Source organism: Podarcis erhardii (genome assembly GCF_964252035.2).
Source record: "Podarcis erhardii genome assembly, chromosome: Z".
In the NCBI taxonomy this organism is placed as follows: Eukaryota; Metazoa; Chordata; class Lepidosauria; order Squamata; family Lacertidae; genus Podarcis; species Podarcis erhardii.
Window position 1 is genome coordinate 12,198,727 of NC_138504.1, and position 14,542 is coordinate 12,213,268.

Sequence of the window (14,542 nt, forward strand, 5' to 3'; positions counted from 1 at the left end):
GGAAACACTGATCTATTCCAACCCCTGCAATACAGGACTCTCAACTAAAGCATCCATGACAGGTGGCCATCCAACCTCTGCTTAAAAACCTCCAAGGAAGGAGAGTCCACCACCTCCCAAGGGAGACCATTCCACTGCAGAACAGCTCTTACTGTCAGAAAGTTTTTTCTGAATGTTTAGTTGGGATCTCCTTTCTTGTAACTTGAAGCCATTGGTTTGAGTCCTACCCTCCAGTCCTACCCTCTGTGCGGCTGCTCTGGTTCACCAGAAGCGGCTTAGTCATGCTGGCCACATGACCCAGAAGTTGTACGCCGGCTCTCTCGGCCAATAAAGCAAGATGAGTGCCACAACTCCAGAGTCAGCCACGACTGGACCTAATGGTCAGGGGTCCCTTTACCTTTATCATATCTCTTCTCGGTCTCCTCTTTTCCAGGCTAAACGTACCCAGCTCCTTCAAGCCCTCCTATTAAGGCTCAGTTTCCAGACCATTGACCATCTTGGTCACCCTCCTCTGCATACATTCCAGCTTGTCATTATCCTTCTTAAACTGTGGTGCCCAGAATTAGACACAGTATTCCAGGTGTGCTCTGACCAAGGCAGAATAGAGTGGTACAGTTACTTCCCTTGATTTGGACACAATAATTCAGTTGATGCAGCCGGTATTATCCTTTTTTGCTGCTACATGACACTGTTGACTCACATTAACCTTGTGGTCCACCAAGACCCCTAGATATTTTTCACATTTACTGCCAGTAAGCCAGATGTCCCCCATCCTATTTTTATGCATCTGGTTCTTCCTACCTAAATGCAGAGCCTTACATTTATACCTATTGAAATTCATTTTCACCCAGTGAAGTTCAGTTCACCCAGTTCTGCAATCTGTTAAAGTCATTATGAATTCTGATTCTGTCTTCTGTGGCATTAGCTACCCATCCTAGTTTGTTGTCATCTGCAAAATTGAAGAGCATTCTCTCGGTTCCTTCATCCAAGTTATTTATAAAGACGGTGAACAACAACGGGCCCAGGACAGAACCCTACAGCATCTTGCTTGTCACTTTTTTCCAGGATGAGGGACCATTAATGAGTACTCTTTGGGTTCAGGCAGTCAACTAGCCACAAATCCAAATCAAAGGTCTTACTGAAACCAAGATAAACTATATCCACAGCAGTTCACTTATTCACCTAGTTTGTAATTCCATCCAAAAAAAGCAATCTGATTGGTCTGGCATGACTTATTTCTGAGAAACCCATGCTGGGTCTTAGTAATCACAATTTCCATTTCTAAATGCTCACAAACTGACTGTTGAATAATCTGTTCTAGGACCTTCCCTGGTATTGATGTCAAACTCACCAGTCAGTAGTTAACCCTTTCCCCCTTTTTGAAGATGGAGACAACATTTGCCTGCCTCCAATCTGTAGGGACCTACCTGTTCTCCGAGAATTCTCTTCTCAATTCTCACCTCATCTGTAAGCTCCTTATGCAGCCTCACCGGTTTCCTTAGATGCTTCCCACTTTTATTTCTTGTTGGTATTGCCTGCTTTTGGGCTTTCAATATTTCTCCTTTTAGAAACTCCCATCCTTCTTAGACTCCCTTCTCTTTGATATTTCTGACCATGGGATCACACCAGTAGCTCATTAAGCTTTTTGAAATCACTGTTGCTCTAAACTTGCCCTTTGGGGTGGAGGGTAGTAGAATGGCTATACTTCCTTGCTTTACACAAAATTAACAACACCTGTAGTTTGCCCCTTAAAAATAGACTTTGGTCAGGATGGTGAAAATGTCCTTGCTGTGCTGTAGTAAATTAACTTCTGTAAAAGGCAGTGGTGGCCACCAACCTGGATGGCTTTAAAAGAAGATTAGGGCAGTTTATAACAATTAAAATACAATATTGATATTAAAACACAATGCTATATTATATTAAAAACAGTTTCCAACAACTTAACATTTCAAAAATAAGATGGACCCTAAAAATACATTTCAACCTTAGAAATCCTGATTGGAGAGAATGGGAGATTCCACACACACACTCACACACACACACACACACACGACCAATGCAAACAGCAGGAATTGGGACTGAAGTGGGGCAGAGTGTTAAAGCCAACTATCTACATCAGGACCCCAGTCCAGATCAGGACTCCTGCTCCTGCAACATGCTTTGGAAAAGTGAGCTGCTAGGCTTGTTGCCTAACAACTCACTAGGCTAGTTGTTGTGAGATTTTGTGGGAGTCTGCTTTCATCTGGCTGCATATCAAGGCCACATGACCACCCTGTTTCCTAAAGTGCGAATAACTAGACAACACATGGCATATTGGTTTTGGGTATCAAATGAGACTTTATTGGTTACAGATGTGAGGTTTGACCAAAGGCATTGTGGTAAACAATGGCTCATGTAACTCCTGCTCATCCACTGGGAGTGTTTCTAAAGGTGAAGCTGGTGAGTGGAGGGGGGGATCGCTCTATGACCTACGTCAAATCAGGGCGTCCCCCCAAGCAGTCACCATTGGAGGAGGAGTATGGCCCTAGTCCCCATCTGGGCATTGGACAGGAGCCACTCCTTGCAGATCCTTTTAACAGGATACCCTTAGCCATGGAGGGGCAGGCGGATGCTACAACCTCCCTTCCAACCAAGATTAGGCATAACCAATGCATACCCACCTCTCAAAGTTGTGGCAATCCTACTGTAGCTCAGTCTGTTAGAGGCTGCATCCTCATCCTATTCTGAGTAGATTCTTTGAAATTAATGGACAATACTTAATTTAAGAGTAGACAGGGGGTCTACTCTGAGTAGAACTTAGTTGGAAGCAACTCTATGATTTATATCCTGCTTTTGTTGTGGTTGATCATAAGACTACAGAGCATGTGTAATCCAATCCATCCATTATTTCTCGAACTTGCGGTCCCACACTGTTCCCATAACTGCAACAAGAAACTGTCTCATCATTCAGCTGTCCCACATCATGGCTCCCTTTTTACAGACCTTGCCAGAGAGAGGTTTGTGTCCAGAATTTAGGGAAACTCACACTTCCTTAGTAAGGTATGTATTGGGTCAACGTCTCATAAATAGCTTGGGACTTTCTAGCTTGTTTGAATTTCTCTCCTTTTTTCCTTTTGTTTCTTTCCTTCTTTTGAATATAAGACAAGGGAAACAAGCTGAAGTATTTTCAAAGTGCACGTATCATGTGGCCAGTAGATACTTGAAGATGGCTATTATATCTCCTCTCAGCATAGCTGTCAACTTTTCCCGTTTTTTAAGGGAAAGTCCCTTATTCCAAATAGGAGTCCTCACAAGAGAAGGGAAAAGTTGACAGCTATGCCTCTCAGTCTCCTCTTTTCCAAGCTACATATATGCAGCTCCTTCAACCATTCCTCATAAGGCTTAATTCCCACACCCCTAATCATCTTGATCGCCTTTCTCTGCACACGTTCCAGCTTGTCAATATCCTTCTTAAATTGTGGCACCCAGAACTGGACACAGTGCTCCAGGTGTGATCTCACCAAGCCCACATGAGGTCCTATTTATGCTAGTCGTAAGAAGGAAAGCCATTTTATATATCTATAGAGCTTTCCTGTGGCACCAGATCAGAGATAAAAGTGACTGTAGATAATTTCTACATGCAACAGTGCAGAAAACTGCATTGTGATCTCTTTTGACACACCACAGTACAAAGGGATTACCTGTGTATCACAACTGCATTGCTAGAAATTCTCTGCAAATATACTGGATAACCCAATCTTATTCATCAGCTGGATGCATAGGTGAAGTGGAATGGGAGTGGATGAGCAGAAAAACATTCATCTGCACTGGCTGAAACAAAGAGGCATTCTTTCTGTTAGTTCAATAAGCAACCTTTGAGTGCAATCTTTCTCCTCCACCTTAAATCTATTGCAAAGCTACTGCAAGCTGACTAAAGGTACTCACCAGAAAAAAAGAAAAAGAAAAAAAGAAAGAAAAAAAGGGGTGGAAAAAACTGGGGAGAATTGAACCACTTTGTTTCCATGGAGTTTATTTAACAGTGTGTGCCGATTACTCAAAGCGATATGGGCAGGACCTGGTGATCTAGCGATGCTCTAGAATTTTAACTTTTAAGGGGTTTACGATTCCAGTTTGCCTGCAGTACGAGATAATTTCTTTTGACATTTGTGGCCAGGAACCCTGCTTTATCGCTTTGTATAGTTTTAAAGTAGTTTAAAGCTTGAATAACATAAAATAACATAATATAATGTTATTTATGTTATTTCCCACGTGAAGAACTCCTGTAAACCTTGCAGTATTGAAACTCAGTGAACAAGGCATCTTAGACAAGCTGAAAAACAAATGGTGGTACGATAAGGGTGAATGTGGCGCCAAGGACTCGGGAAGTAAGGTCAGTCGCTGAAGGTCTTTTTGTACTGATTAGCAATCACATATATATTTATATATATATATTTTTGACCCGCTGTTTTATTTTATACCAAAGTTATTCTCCAAAGTTAACTATTTACATTCTAAAGCATTGAGGAAAACACACCCCATCCCCGTCAAAAAAGAAAAAAAAGGGCAGGGATTTTTATTTATTTTTTATTTTTAAGAGAACTCCATTTTTTAAAAAAAAACTCAGTAAAAATGACAGCCTTTTTCTTTTGCAGTATCAAAGGCGCTAGTTGTAAGTACATTTTTTTATATATATACTCAGGTTGACCCCTCCCTCAAAAAAAAAAAATCTCAAACTGGTATTTCTACTTTAATATATACCTACAGAAGTTCCGTTTGAGTCCATGTATGATTTTTTTAGCCTCCAGTTTGCCTTTATTTTCCATAAATTTTCAAAGCTCATCAATTTTATTATGAAATTCCGTAACTCCTTTCCATGCACAATGATGGTTTTTCAACAACAAATGCATGAGTGTTAAGGATGGATATTTTTCAGAGGACTTCACATTAATGAGCATGACATATCCTTTTTTTTTTTTTTAAAGAAAGAAAGAAAGTCTGGAGGGGTTTATTTTTTAAATATATATATAATAGCGCACTATTTTATTGCTGGTTCATTCCATAAATCTTAGCCATTCAATTTTTTTTTTTATGATTATTCATCAAACCATTTTGCTACTGTATTACTTACATTCCATACCAGAAACTTTTTCCACTGCGTACTTTGATTTCCCTTTTATGGTATGGCTTTCAGCTTGTCACAAGCTTCACACACAAATTATGTTGCTGGGGCGGTGGGTGTGGACCATCCCAGTGGGGACTTCTCCAGTGGAACTTCCATAAGTTTGAAATGGATACTCCAGATGTAGAAGTGACCCAGGGGGTTTCCATCCATAAACGCTTTTCCTTCTTGATTTGGGAGAAAACATTATGCTTACCTGCTGTGATGAAACATGGAGATGTATATATAATGGAACAATTTCAAAAGGAAAAAAGAACTGCAATACCCAACCAGTATTAAATACTGATTTGGATGCATTTTCTAAGGCACCAAACAACAGCCTGGTGTCCAGTTCCCATTGCAAACAGATGAGAATTGAACACCTGCCTTTCGTTTGTGCCTTTGAAAAATTACTGTTATAATGACCATAATAAGAATTACTAGAAGTTTTTTTAGAGGGCTCCATTTTCTGGTCCTGCTGAAGTCAACTCATGAGTATTGATTCCAGCAGGGCTTGGAGATGGCTTCTTGTTAAGGTGAACTTTGGGCCGATGGATGTTTGAATGCACCATTGCAGGATCAGCCTCTTTGTAACTCAAACCTAAAACCAAAAAATCAGAAAGGATTCAAAATTTATTAAGACAGCCAAGCCCAGTCTTCTAAAATGTATTTGTTTTCCCCTGGCTGGAAGGAACTGATCTATTTTGGGATGTGGTTTTCATTGTTTGGTTCTGGGACATTTGGGGGGGGGGGGTTTCCAAATTCGAAAGACATTTTGCAACTGCTTAAAGATTTTTGGTAAGCTGAGGCTTAACCTGCAACTTTTTAAAGAGTCCGTTTCAAATTTCTGCCGTAAATTGGTCTGGAATCCAGATTGACATCAATTACTCAGGCCTTGCCTACATGAGAGAGCTGTGTTGGTTTTAGATGAAATTAGCTGTCAGACTGGAGCAAGCCCCTGTGTGTGGACTGCTTTTTTGTTAATTAGAATGGCTTGTTGCCACTTTCTGCTTGCTGAGTTACATTTTGCAATTCTCATAACCATGGAGGCTCATTTAGTCCTGCAACGTTAACAGCTGCTGATAGCTTAGTCACTGGTTGCAATGTGAGTCTTGGCTGGGAGGGGAACCCAGTCTCGCAAGCCCAAAAGCAGTCTGTCCACACTGAGACTTTAACCAGTTTGACTCAATCTGTTTGAATTCATATTCCAGTGCACACCTGCACAGCCTTCTCATGTTGACAAGCCTTCTGATTTTCTTTGTGTCACAGCTCAAACCATAAGTATTCAAACAATTGAGAAACCATGTAGCAGGTAATCCAATTCAGCAGCAAAATGGTTATGATGGTGTCTCAAAACAGAGAAATCATTAATATTATTTTTTCAAACAAAAGGCTTCCCCCATTGCCTTGATGGTGCACCTTAGACAGTATAGATTGATTAATATTTTAAGCTGGGAGTTTTGTTTGTTTGTTCAATCCCAGAAACTCAAGTGAGAGCGTAGGGTTATTTAGCTCAGCCTGAAAGTAACTGACCAGCTTCATCAAACATAGCAACTGTTGCTACCAGATGTTAAAACAGCAAAAAAAGTGATTCTTTTCCTCTACATTCTCCAATATCAACAGAATTAAAGGCCTTCCTTTAATTTTTTTTAAATGAAAAAGCAGGTTTTTTTTCTGAATTCACCGTGCTATGTTCTGCCCCGCTCCAGAGGGGGAAATGTTTAAAAGATCAATAGAAAGGCTCAGGTTAGCACAGTGATATTCACCATGAAGCTGTGTGTAGTCAGCTACAAAGTGAATACCACTGGTTAGGGAACTATCCATATTGTTACCAGATACTGTATAGTTAGTATCAAGTAGGGGGAGATAAAACATTATTTCCTGGGTGTTCCTGCCTTAAGCCCTTTCATGTCATGGGACATTATTTGTGAGATGAATCTGGCAAGAGTGTTTTGGTTCAGCTGGTTACCTCTGAAATTGATGTAAAGATTTGGGTACAAAGAGTTCTAAGCTGCAAAATAGTGAGAGAGTGAGTTGTCTAAATACACATTTAGGCCTTCAAAGCTAGACACCTCTAGAAAGATGTTGTCCTTCTGTCTCTTTCCTTCCTGCTGCAAAACTAACCAACTGGTTCGTTTTTCTTAGGACAAGACAAGCGCTCTGAGCCTGAGCAATGTTGCTGGGGTTTTCTATATTCTTGTCGGAGGTCTCGGCCTTGCCATGACGGTGGCCTTGATAGAGTTCTGTTACAAGTCACGGGCCGAGTCCAAACGAATGAAACTCACAAAGAACACACAAAACTTTAAGCCTGCTCCTGCACCCAATACCCAGAATTATGCTACGTACAGAGAAGGCTACAACGTGTATGGAACAGAAAGTGTTAAGATCTAGTGGTACGGCTAAAGGTCCAGTAAGCAAATCAACTGGTTTATGTTTTTGGTGTTCCCTGTGGTGATGTGTTGTTGGTGTTGTGTTCCCCAACGTGGAGTAACATCTCAGGATTATGCACATCAGAAATGGGACACAACACAGTTGATGCCTTTCCAACATGTGTTCTAGCAATGCCATGGGAACGGCAGTAGTAGTTGATTGGCAGAGCACCTGATTCACATGCAGGAAGTCCTAGGTTTGTCTCGGGCCCTCTGGCTGGGAAAGAACCATGTCTGAAATCCTGAGAGGCCACTGAGAGACATACCCAGTGAGATTGGTCAACATTCCAACTCCGTATAAGGCAGCTTCCCCACCTTTAATTCCCAAACAATTATTGGATTAATTCTTAAACCATTTGCCATCCTGGATTTTCACTATGATGCCAGGACACTTTGAATGGCAGCTTCTAGGGCTCACCCAAGACTTGCCACCACTTGAGAGAGATAATCTAAATAAAAACAGCACACACACCAGGACATACTCAATGGAAAAATATCCCAAATTTATTAGCTGCCATGACTGGATGCATTAACATTGCAGCCTCCAACAATCACCTTAGTGCACCAAAAATTAATTTTACAAATCACACACACACACAAATATGAAGCACACACAAATATAAAACAAGATCACATGTCATTAAAAAATCATAATAAACAATAAATTGAATTTGTTTGCCCTTAAGAGGGGCCCTTAAATTTGTCTCCTGAAGCAGCCGCCTCATTTATCCTCACTGGAAGGTCAGCCCTGAAAACTTTGGCACTGGGCATCACAGGTCTTGCCAGGATATCATCATGCCCTCCAGCCTTACACATAGAGATGGACATCATTGATTATTCTTTCCTGACTTTCTTATGATCTTTTCCCCTTTCATTTATTAAAGGGAACTGTGGTGACTTCAGGTAAGTGCATTCTTGAGGTGTCTCCCCTGCTGCCAAAGCTGTGGGGGTGGGGTGGGGGTGGGGGGATAACACACTGATTTTCTACAATTATGTGATTTGTATAAGCAGCAAGGGTGAATGACAGGTGTGTATGTACATGGGAGTAGGAGTAGGCAATCTCCTGGTGAAGACAAGGGCAGAATTCCCATTTATTGCTTTCTAACAATGATTAAGGGCTTACCCACACTAACCCTTCCTTCATGCTTTCCTGGCACAGTCCAACACTTTAAAGCTCTGTGTTCGAGCACCCTTGTTTCTTTCTTTCTTTTTGGCTCCAGAGCTTTGCTCCCTGTAAAAACACACTTTCAAAAGCTGAATCAGAGCAAACGACAATCTGCAGAAAACCATTTGTGGACCGTTGCCTGGAATGAGTGGGGCAAGAAGTGGATAAGCCCTAACTCCTATCTCTACTGCATTTGAAAGGTCACAGTAATGTGCTCTAGCATTAGCAATCATCATTTCTCTAGCTATAAGTCATAGCATAGATAAAATGGCATTCAGAATTCAGCTACAAATTCATCTCTCTATTTTCTGCCAGTGCAAGCAAGGAAGAATGCAAGGTGACATAATTTTCCTTGTCTGATAGCAGAAAGCAAACAGGCTCACTTGATGTAACATAAATTCCTCCATGGCTAAACTCAGTCCCACCCCCACCCCCACCCTACACACAGATATATTTAAATACAAGGTAATATAATGACAACATCCTCTGTAGCTGTTCCAAAAGTAATTTATCACAACGGCCATCCAGGAAGGCAAAGGTCATAACATTAATTCTTAATTCAGTAAGGCAATTCTACTTGGAGCTGAGGTTATTACTCCAAATAAGTAGATACAGCCTTGATAATTTCAAAGAAAGGTTAATTAGCATATCAGTAAAGCGGGTGGTGCTGTGGGTTAAACCACAGAGCCTAGGACTCGCCAATCAGAAGGTCGGTGGTAAGAATCCCTGTGACAGGGTGAGCTCCCGTTGCTCGGTTCTTGCTCCTGCCAACCTAGCAGTTCGAAAGCACATCAAAGTGCAAGTAGATAAATAGGTACCGCTCCAGTGGGAAGGTAAACGGTGTTTCTGTGCGCTGCTCTGGTTTGCCAGAAGTGGCTTAGTCATGCTGACCACATGACCCGGAAGCTGTACGCTGGCTCCCTTGGCCAATAAAGTGAGATGAGCGCCGCAACCCCAGAGTCAGCCATGAGAGTAATAGGCTATGAGTTATGCTCAGTAGTAGGACATCTGCTTTGCATGCAGAAAGTCCCAAGGTCACTCTGGCATCTTCATATAGAACTGGGAGAGGCCCTTGTTTGAAACCCTGGAGAGCTATTGCCTATTAGTATAGGCAATACTAATATAGATGGATTAATGGCCTGATTCAGAGTCAGGCAGCTTCCTATGTTCCTTAAATCCATTTTGCAAACTCATCTGCAAACCTTGAATACAGCTACATATATGGGATTCACATGATACATTCCATGAGTTCATTATTTGTGTACCTGTATACACACTTAGAATCATAGAATTGTACAGTTGGAAGGGATCCTGAGGATCATGTAGTCCAACCCTGTGCAATGCAGGAATTTCAACTTGATCATGCAAGACAGATGGCTATCCAACCTTTGCTTAAAAGCCTCCAAGGAAGGAGAGTCCACCCCAGGGGGTCTGTTCCACTATTGAGCAGTTCTTACTGTCAAAGTTCTTCCTGATAATGAGTTGGAATTTCCCTATTTGTTGATTAAAGCCATTGGTTCGGGACCAAGGCTCCAGAACAGGAGAAAACAAGCTTGCTCCATCTCCCATGTAACAGCCTTTTAGTTATTTGAAGATGGCTATCATCTCTCCTCTCAGTCTCCTCTTTTCCATGCTAAACATAGTCAGCTCCTTCAAGCGCTCCTAGTAAGGCTTAGTTTCCAGACCCTTGATCTTCTTGGCTGCCCTCCTCTGCACACATTCCTGCTTGTCAACATCCTTCTTAAATTGTGGTGCCCAGAACTGGACACAGTATTCCAGGTGTGGTCTGACCAAGGCAGAATAGAATGGTACTATTACTTCCCTTCATCTGGACACTGTACTTTTGCTGCAGCCTAGAATAGCATTAGGTTTTTTTGGCTGCTGCATCACACTGTTGACTCAAGTGAAGCCTGTGGTAGCTTGACTACCGTTACCGTTATTCACATGTAGCATTCAGCAAGTGTACAGTCTGTGTCCCTGTGTGTTCAAGAGTTGAGCTGTACTCATCAGCAAGTGTACATTCTTTCACTCAAACACTTGTTCATGTGTAGAGACAGCTTGCACCTGTGTTCAGTGTAATGTGTGAACAAGTCCTCTGTTTAGTTGGATTTTGTGGTGCTATGTATTTTTCAGTATAATGCTCGAGTAATGTTCAGATCATTTCTTCCCTCGTCCCTGGTTTTCACCTGTGCCTTCGTGATAACCTCCCTCTCATGGGACACAGCTGAGATAGTTGCATTCTCATTGCAGATCCTGCACTTATGATGGCATGCAAAGGAAGGAGCTACCAAGATCCCAGCAACTTCAGTGATCCTGACCACCTGAGCCAATTTTACTCCCTCCCAGATGTCGGGTCTGACACATTATTGACGATGGTGCAATGAACTCTTCATAGGAATTTTATTTTTTCCTTCAGTGCCTTACAGGAAATTCTTAAGACTCAAAAACAATGCAAACCATCAAAAAAATAGTCTTGCTTTGCTTGAAAACAAAACAAAACAACAACAACTACTACTACTACAAGAAGAACACAGATTGATAAGAAGATGATATTCTCATACACGGAAAGAGAAAGAGAGAAAAGTATTCTTGTAAAAATAATTTTAACAAAAGTTCAACAGAAGCCATTCTTTGATACCACTGCACAGTATATATGGACGTTAATTCTTTTGAAAAGAGACAAAAGGTTTTCAAGTGCCCCCTTTTATCAAAATATTAAGCTGTTCTTAATATTATGCCGCAGAATACCACTGCTTATATTCTTAGGGCAGCCTGTTAACCTAACTCTGTGATTTCCTGTCACAATGTGTTGCTTTGTTCCTTCCTTTGTGATGGTAAGGATCCTCTTTTGCCATTTCCGCTCTAGATCCTGCCTCACATTTTAAGAAAATGCATATATCTGCTCCAACAAGTGAATGTAACATACAAACAAAACAAAAAAAAAAATGATGAAAATATATGGAGGGGGGGAGGAGGTGTGTCAACCAATCGAAATAAAACATCATGGAGGCTCATGCATCAATTTGTCAAGGAAGGACCTGGTGTATCTTGCAAAGGAAAGTTTTCAAGAAGGAAAACACAAGAGGACAGGCTAGAAATGCACCCATGTCCTCTATCATCTGCAAGTGCATTCTTATTTTTATTATTAAAACAAAAATAAATAGCATCACTAGTTTTGAGAAGAATTCATTCCATTCCATTTCCTGCCACATTTCACGTTTCTGTGTGATATATCTTTTGGATGTTTATTGCTGGCACCGTTGTCCCTTCTCCATTCAGCATTTAATATCAAATGATTATAAGTGAGAGGACTGAAGAATACAGTTGTCCCCCATAACGCAGTTTCAGAATCTCCATCTTTTCTTTTCTTTTTCCTTTTCCTTTTGTAATAGTTAGGATAATAATGATGATGATGATGATAATATTTTTTTTAAAGAAAAAAAACTAGCACTGTGCTCAGACGATGCTTCGTGGATCAGCCTCGCTTTGTAAAAAACTAAAATTAAAAACATAACACAGGATGGTACCTCAAAAGAGACCAGCTGGTCCGACTCGTAACAAAATGCTCTAGCATTACTATTGCTGGTAGTTATTATATTCTCAGCTGCTGCCAATCATAATTTCATGGCTACTTTTTTTCTTTCCTTTCTGAAAGATACTTAGGGTTCATCTTCAGTTTTCCTAACAGATATAACGCATTCCAGTATATACAGCTTAAGATACGGACTGCATTTATTGCCTTACAGCTTTTTCAGATGTAGGATGTGCTCCACCATAGAGTCTAGCAGAAGTCGACAACATTGGAAGAGCTCAGGGGCAGAGCGTGTGGCTGGAGTTAGAGAAGATACCAGGTCCAATTCCTGGAATCTCTAAATGTAAAAGACCTCAGGTAACAGGGTGAAGGAAGACCTCTGAGTCTGGAATCTTGGGGAGGTTTTTGCTCCTTAGAGTAGACATCCTTCCCAAGGTGGACCAATGGTCTGACTCATTATGAAGCAGCATCATATGTTCATAAGCTGCATCTTTAAACAAAAACAAAAAACAAAAAAAACCATTGTCATTTACCAGATAGACAAAATACAAGTTAAAGGAGTCATCTACATACTAATTACCTCTAATTATGACAATATGTGCAACTGGTAGTTCAGCAAGGGTTTCATTTCACTGATAACATACTGGATATTAAACAAAATTTTAAGAAATATTATGAATAATATATTTTTTCTTTAAAATCAAAAAAGGAAAAAATGTTTGAAAGAGGTCACTGAATATATTTGATAGCTCATTAGAACAAGGCATATAAAGGTCACTGATGATATATTTGATAGTTCATTAAATCAAGGGATATACTATAGGACTTGGGGGGATACGTTTTCACAAATGTAACATAAAAAAAAATCATCAAAGAAAATTCTCCCATAGAATAAGCTGCTGCTCATGTTTTTACAGAGGTATTAAGCAAAAAGAAGCTGTACTTTTTCATGAAACTGTGATTCTCAATTTCTGAATGCTATAATGTTCCAGCAAAAGGAAATGCAAAGCTGTGCAAAATGTTGTATTTAAGTTTTAAAAAAGGAAAAAAAATAGACATTTTCTTAGATGCTGTATAAAAAGAAATGTATGTTTGTCAAATGAAAATAATTTTTCAGAGTGGAGACTTCACACTAGTGAAGGGTTTGGTAAAAGGGTTGTTATTTTTAAAAACATGCATGTTTAAATAATTAAAAAATGTCAATTGCTTAAAAAAAATCCTGCTACTAACTTCAAGCTCTGGAAGTTCAGCAGTAGCCAGTTGAGAATTTTTTATTTTTATTTTTTCCCTTTTGTTTTTAAAAACAACAACAAATCTTTTTTAGGTTATTTCTTTATTCGGTTGTTAAAATTGCACTTCAGTGAACAGAAGAAGAAGAAAAAACCCTGCCAAGCGAAACTCATGGCTGTCAAAAGTGTAAAACTGCATGTGTGGGCATAAATTCCTATGCCTCATTTGAATGAGGCATTGTACAAAGAGTTTTAATACATTTTGTAAATAAAATTGTAAAGAAAACAAAATTAAAAAAACTGATTCTGAACTTTTGCCTAAAGCAAACACTTGGCTCAGTAGCCTGTTTCATGGATATTCCTGGCAACTTACACCCAAGCAACTGCAATAGTTTCCACCATTCTTGTTGTTGTTGTTGTTGTTGTTGTTGCTTAGTTGTTTAGTCGTGTCCGACTCTTCGTGGCCCCCATGGACCAGAGCACACCAGGCACTTCTGTCTTCCACTGCCTCCCGCAGTTTGGTCAAATCCACCATTCTTAAGAACCCTTAAAAAAGAAAGAAAATAAAACCATATCGGCCATTGCTCACAGGTTCACTAAATACAGTTTTTATCAAAAGGAATTAGTTTTGTTGAAATGACAAAATAACCAAGATACCTACTCTCTGTCTCCTGTATTAGGTGGCTGGGTCTTTGAGCCACCATTTAAGAAATCCCCACAATTCTCCAGATTGCTACTTCATTAGGGGCATTATGGGAAATTTTACATGGCATCTTCTAATTAGGGATGAGGGAGACATTTGAATTCAGCTCACATTTGAAGGTACACTTACCTAATCTGCACTTTCTGAAACAAGACGCCAACCAAAACACAGCTGTCCTTTGAAATCTGCTTTTCTGTGAATTTAGCAATGCGGTTCTCCAACCAAGATGCAGGGGGGAGGTATGCTTATGGGCTGGGATGAGCTGGAATCAGACCTATAGAATCCCATACACTGTTGGTTCCAGATTTCAGATGGCTTCTTAGGCATGACACCGTCTATGGGGACCC

The 14,542-nt window shown here is 40.3% G+C and overlaps 1 protein-coding gene across 1 annotated transcript in view; it reads left to right on the forward strand.

Annotated features, from left to right (window-relative positions):
- GRIA3 (glutamate ionotropic receptor AMPA type subunit 3) overlaps nt 1-13,803 on the forward strand; it is a 213,384-nt gene extending 199,581 nt beyond the window's left edge. Inside the window, exons 15-16 of the mRNA XM_081847982.1 lie at nt 7,283-7,547; nt 10,982-13,803. Of these exons, the coding sequence (XP_081704108.1) occupies nt 7,283-7,528 (246 nt within the window). The 3' untranslated portion in view covers nt 7,529-7,547; nt 10,982-13,803. The remainder of the gene's footprint in view (nt 1-7,282; nt 7,548-10,981) is intronic.
- The last annotated feature ends 739 nt before the right edge of the window (nt 13,804-14,542 follow it).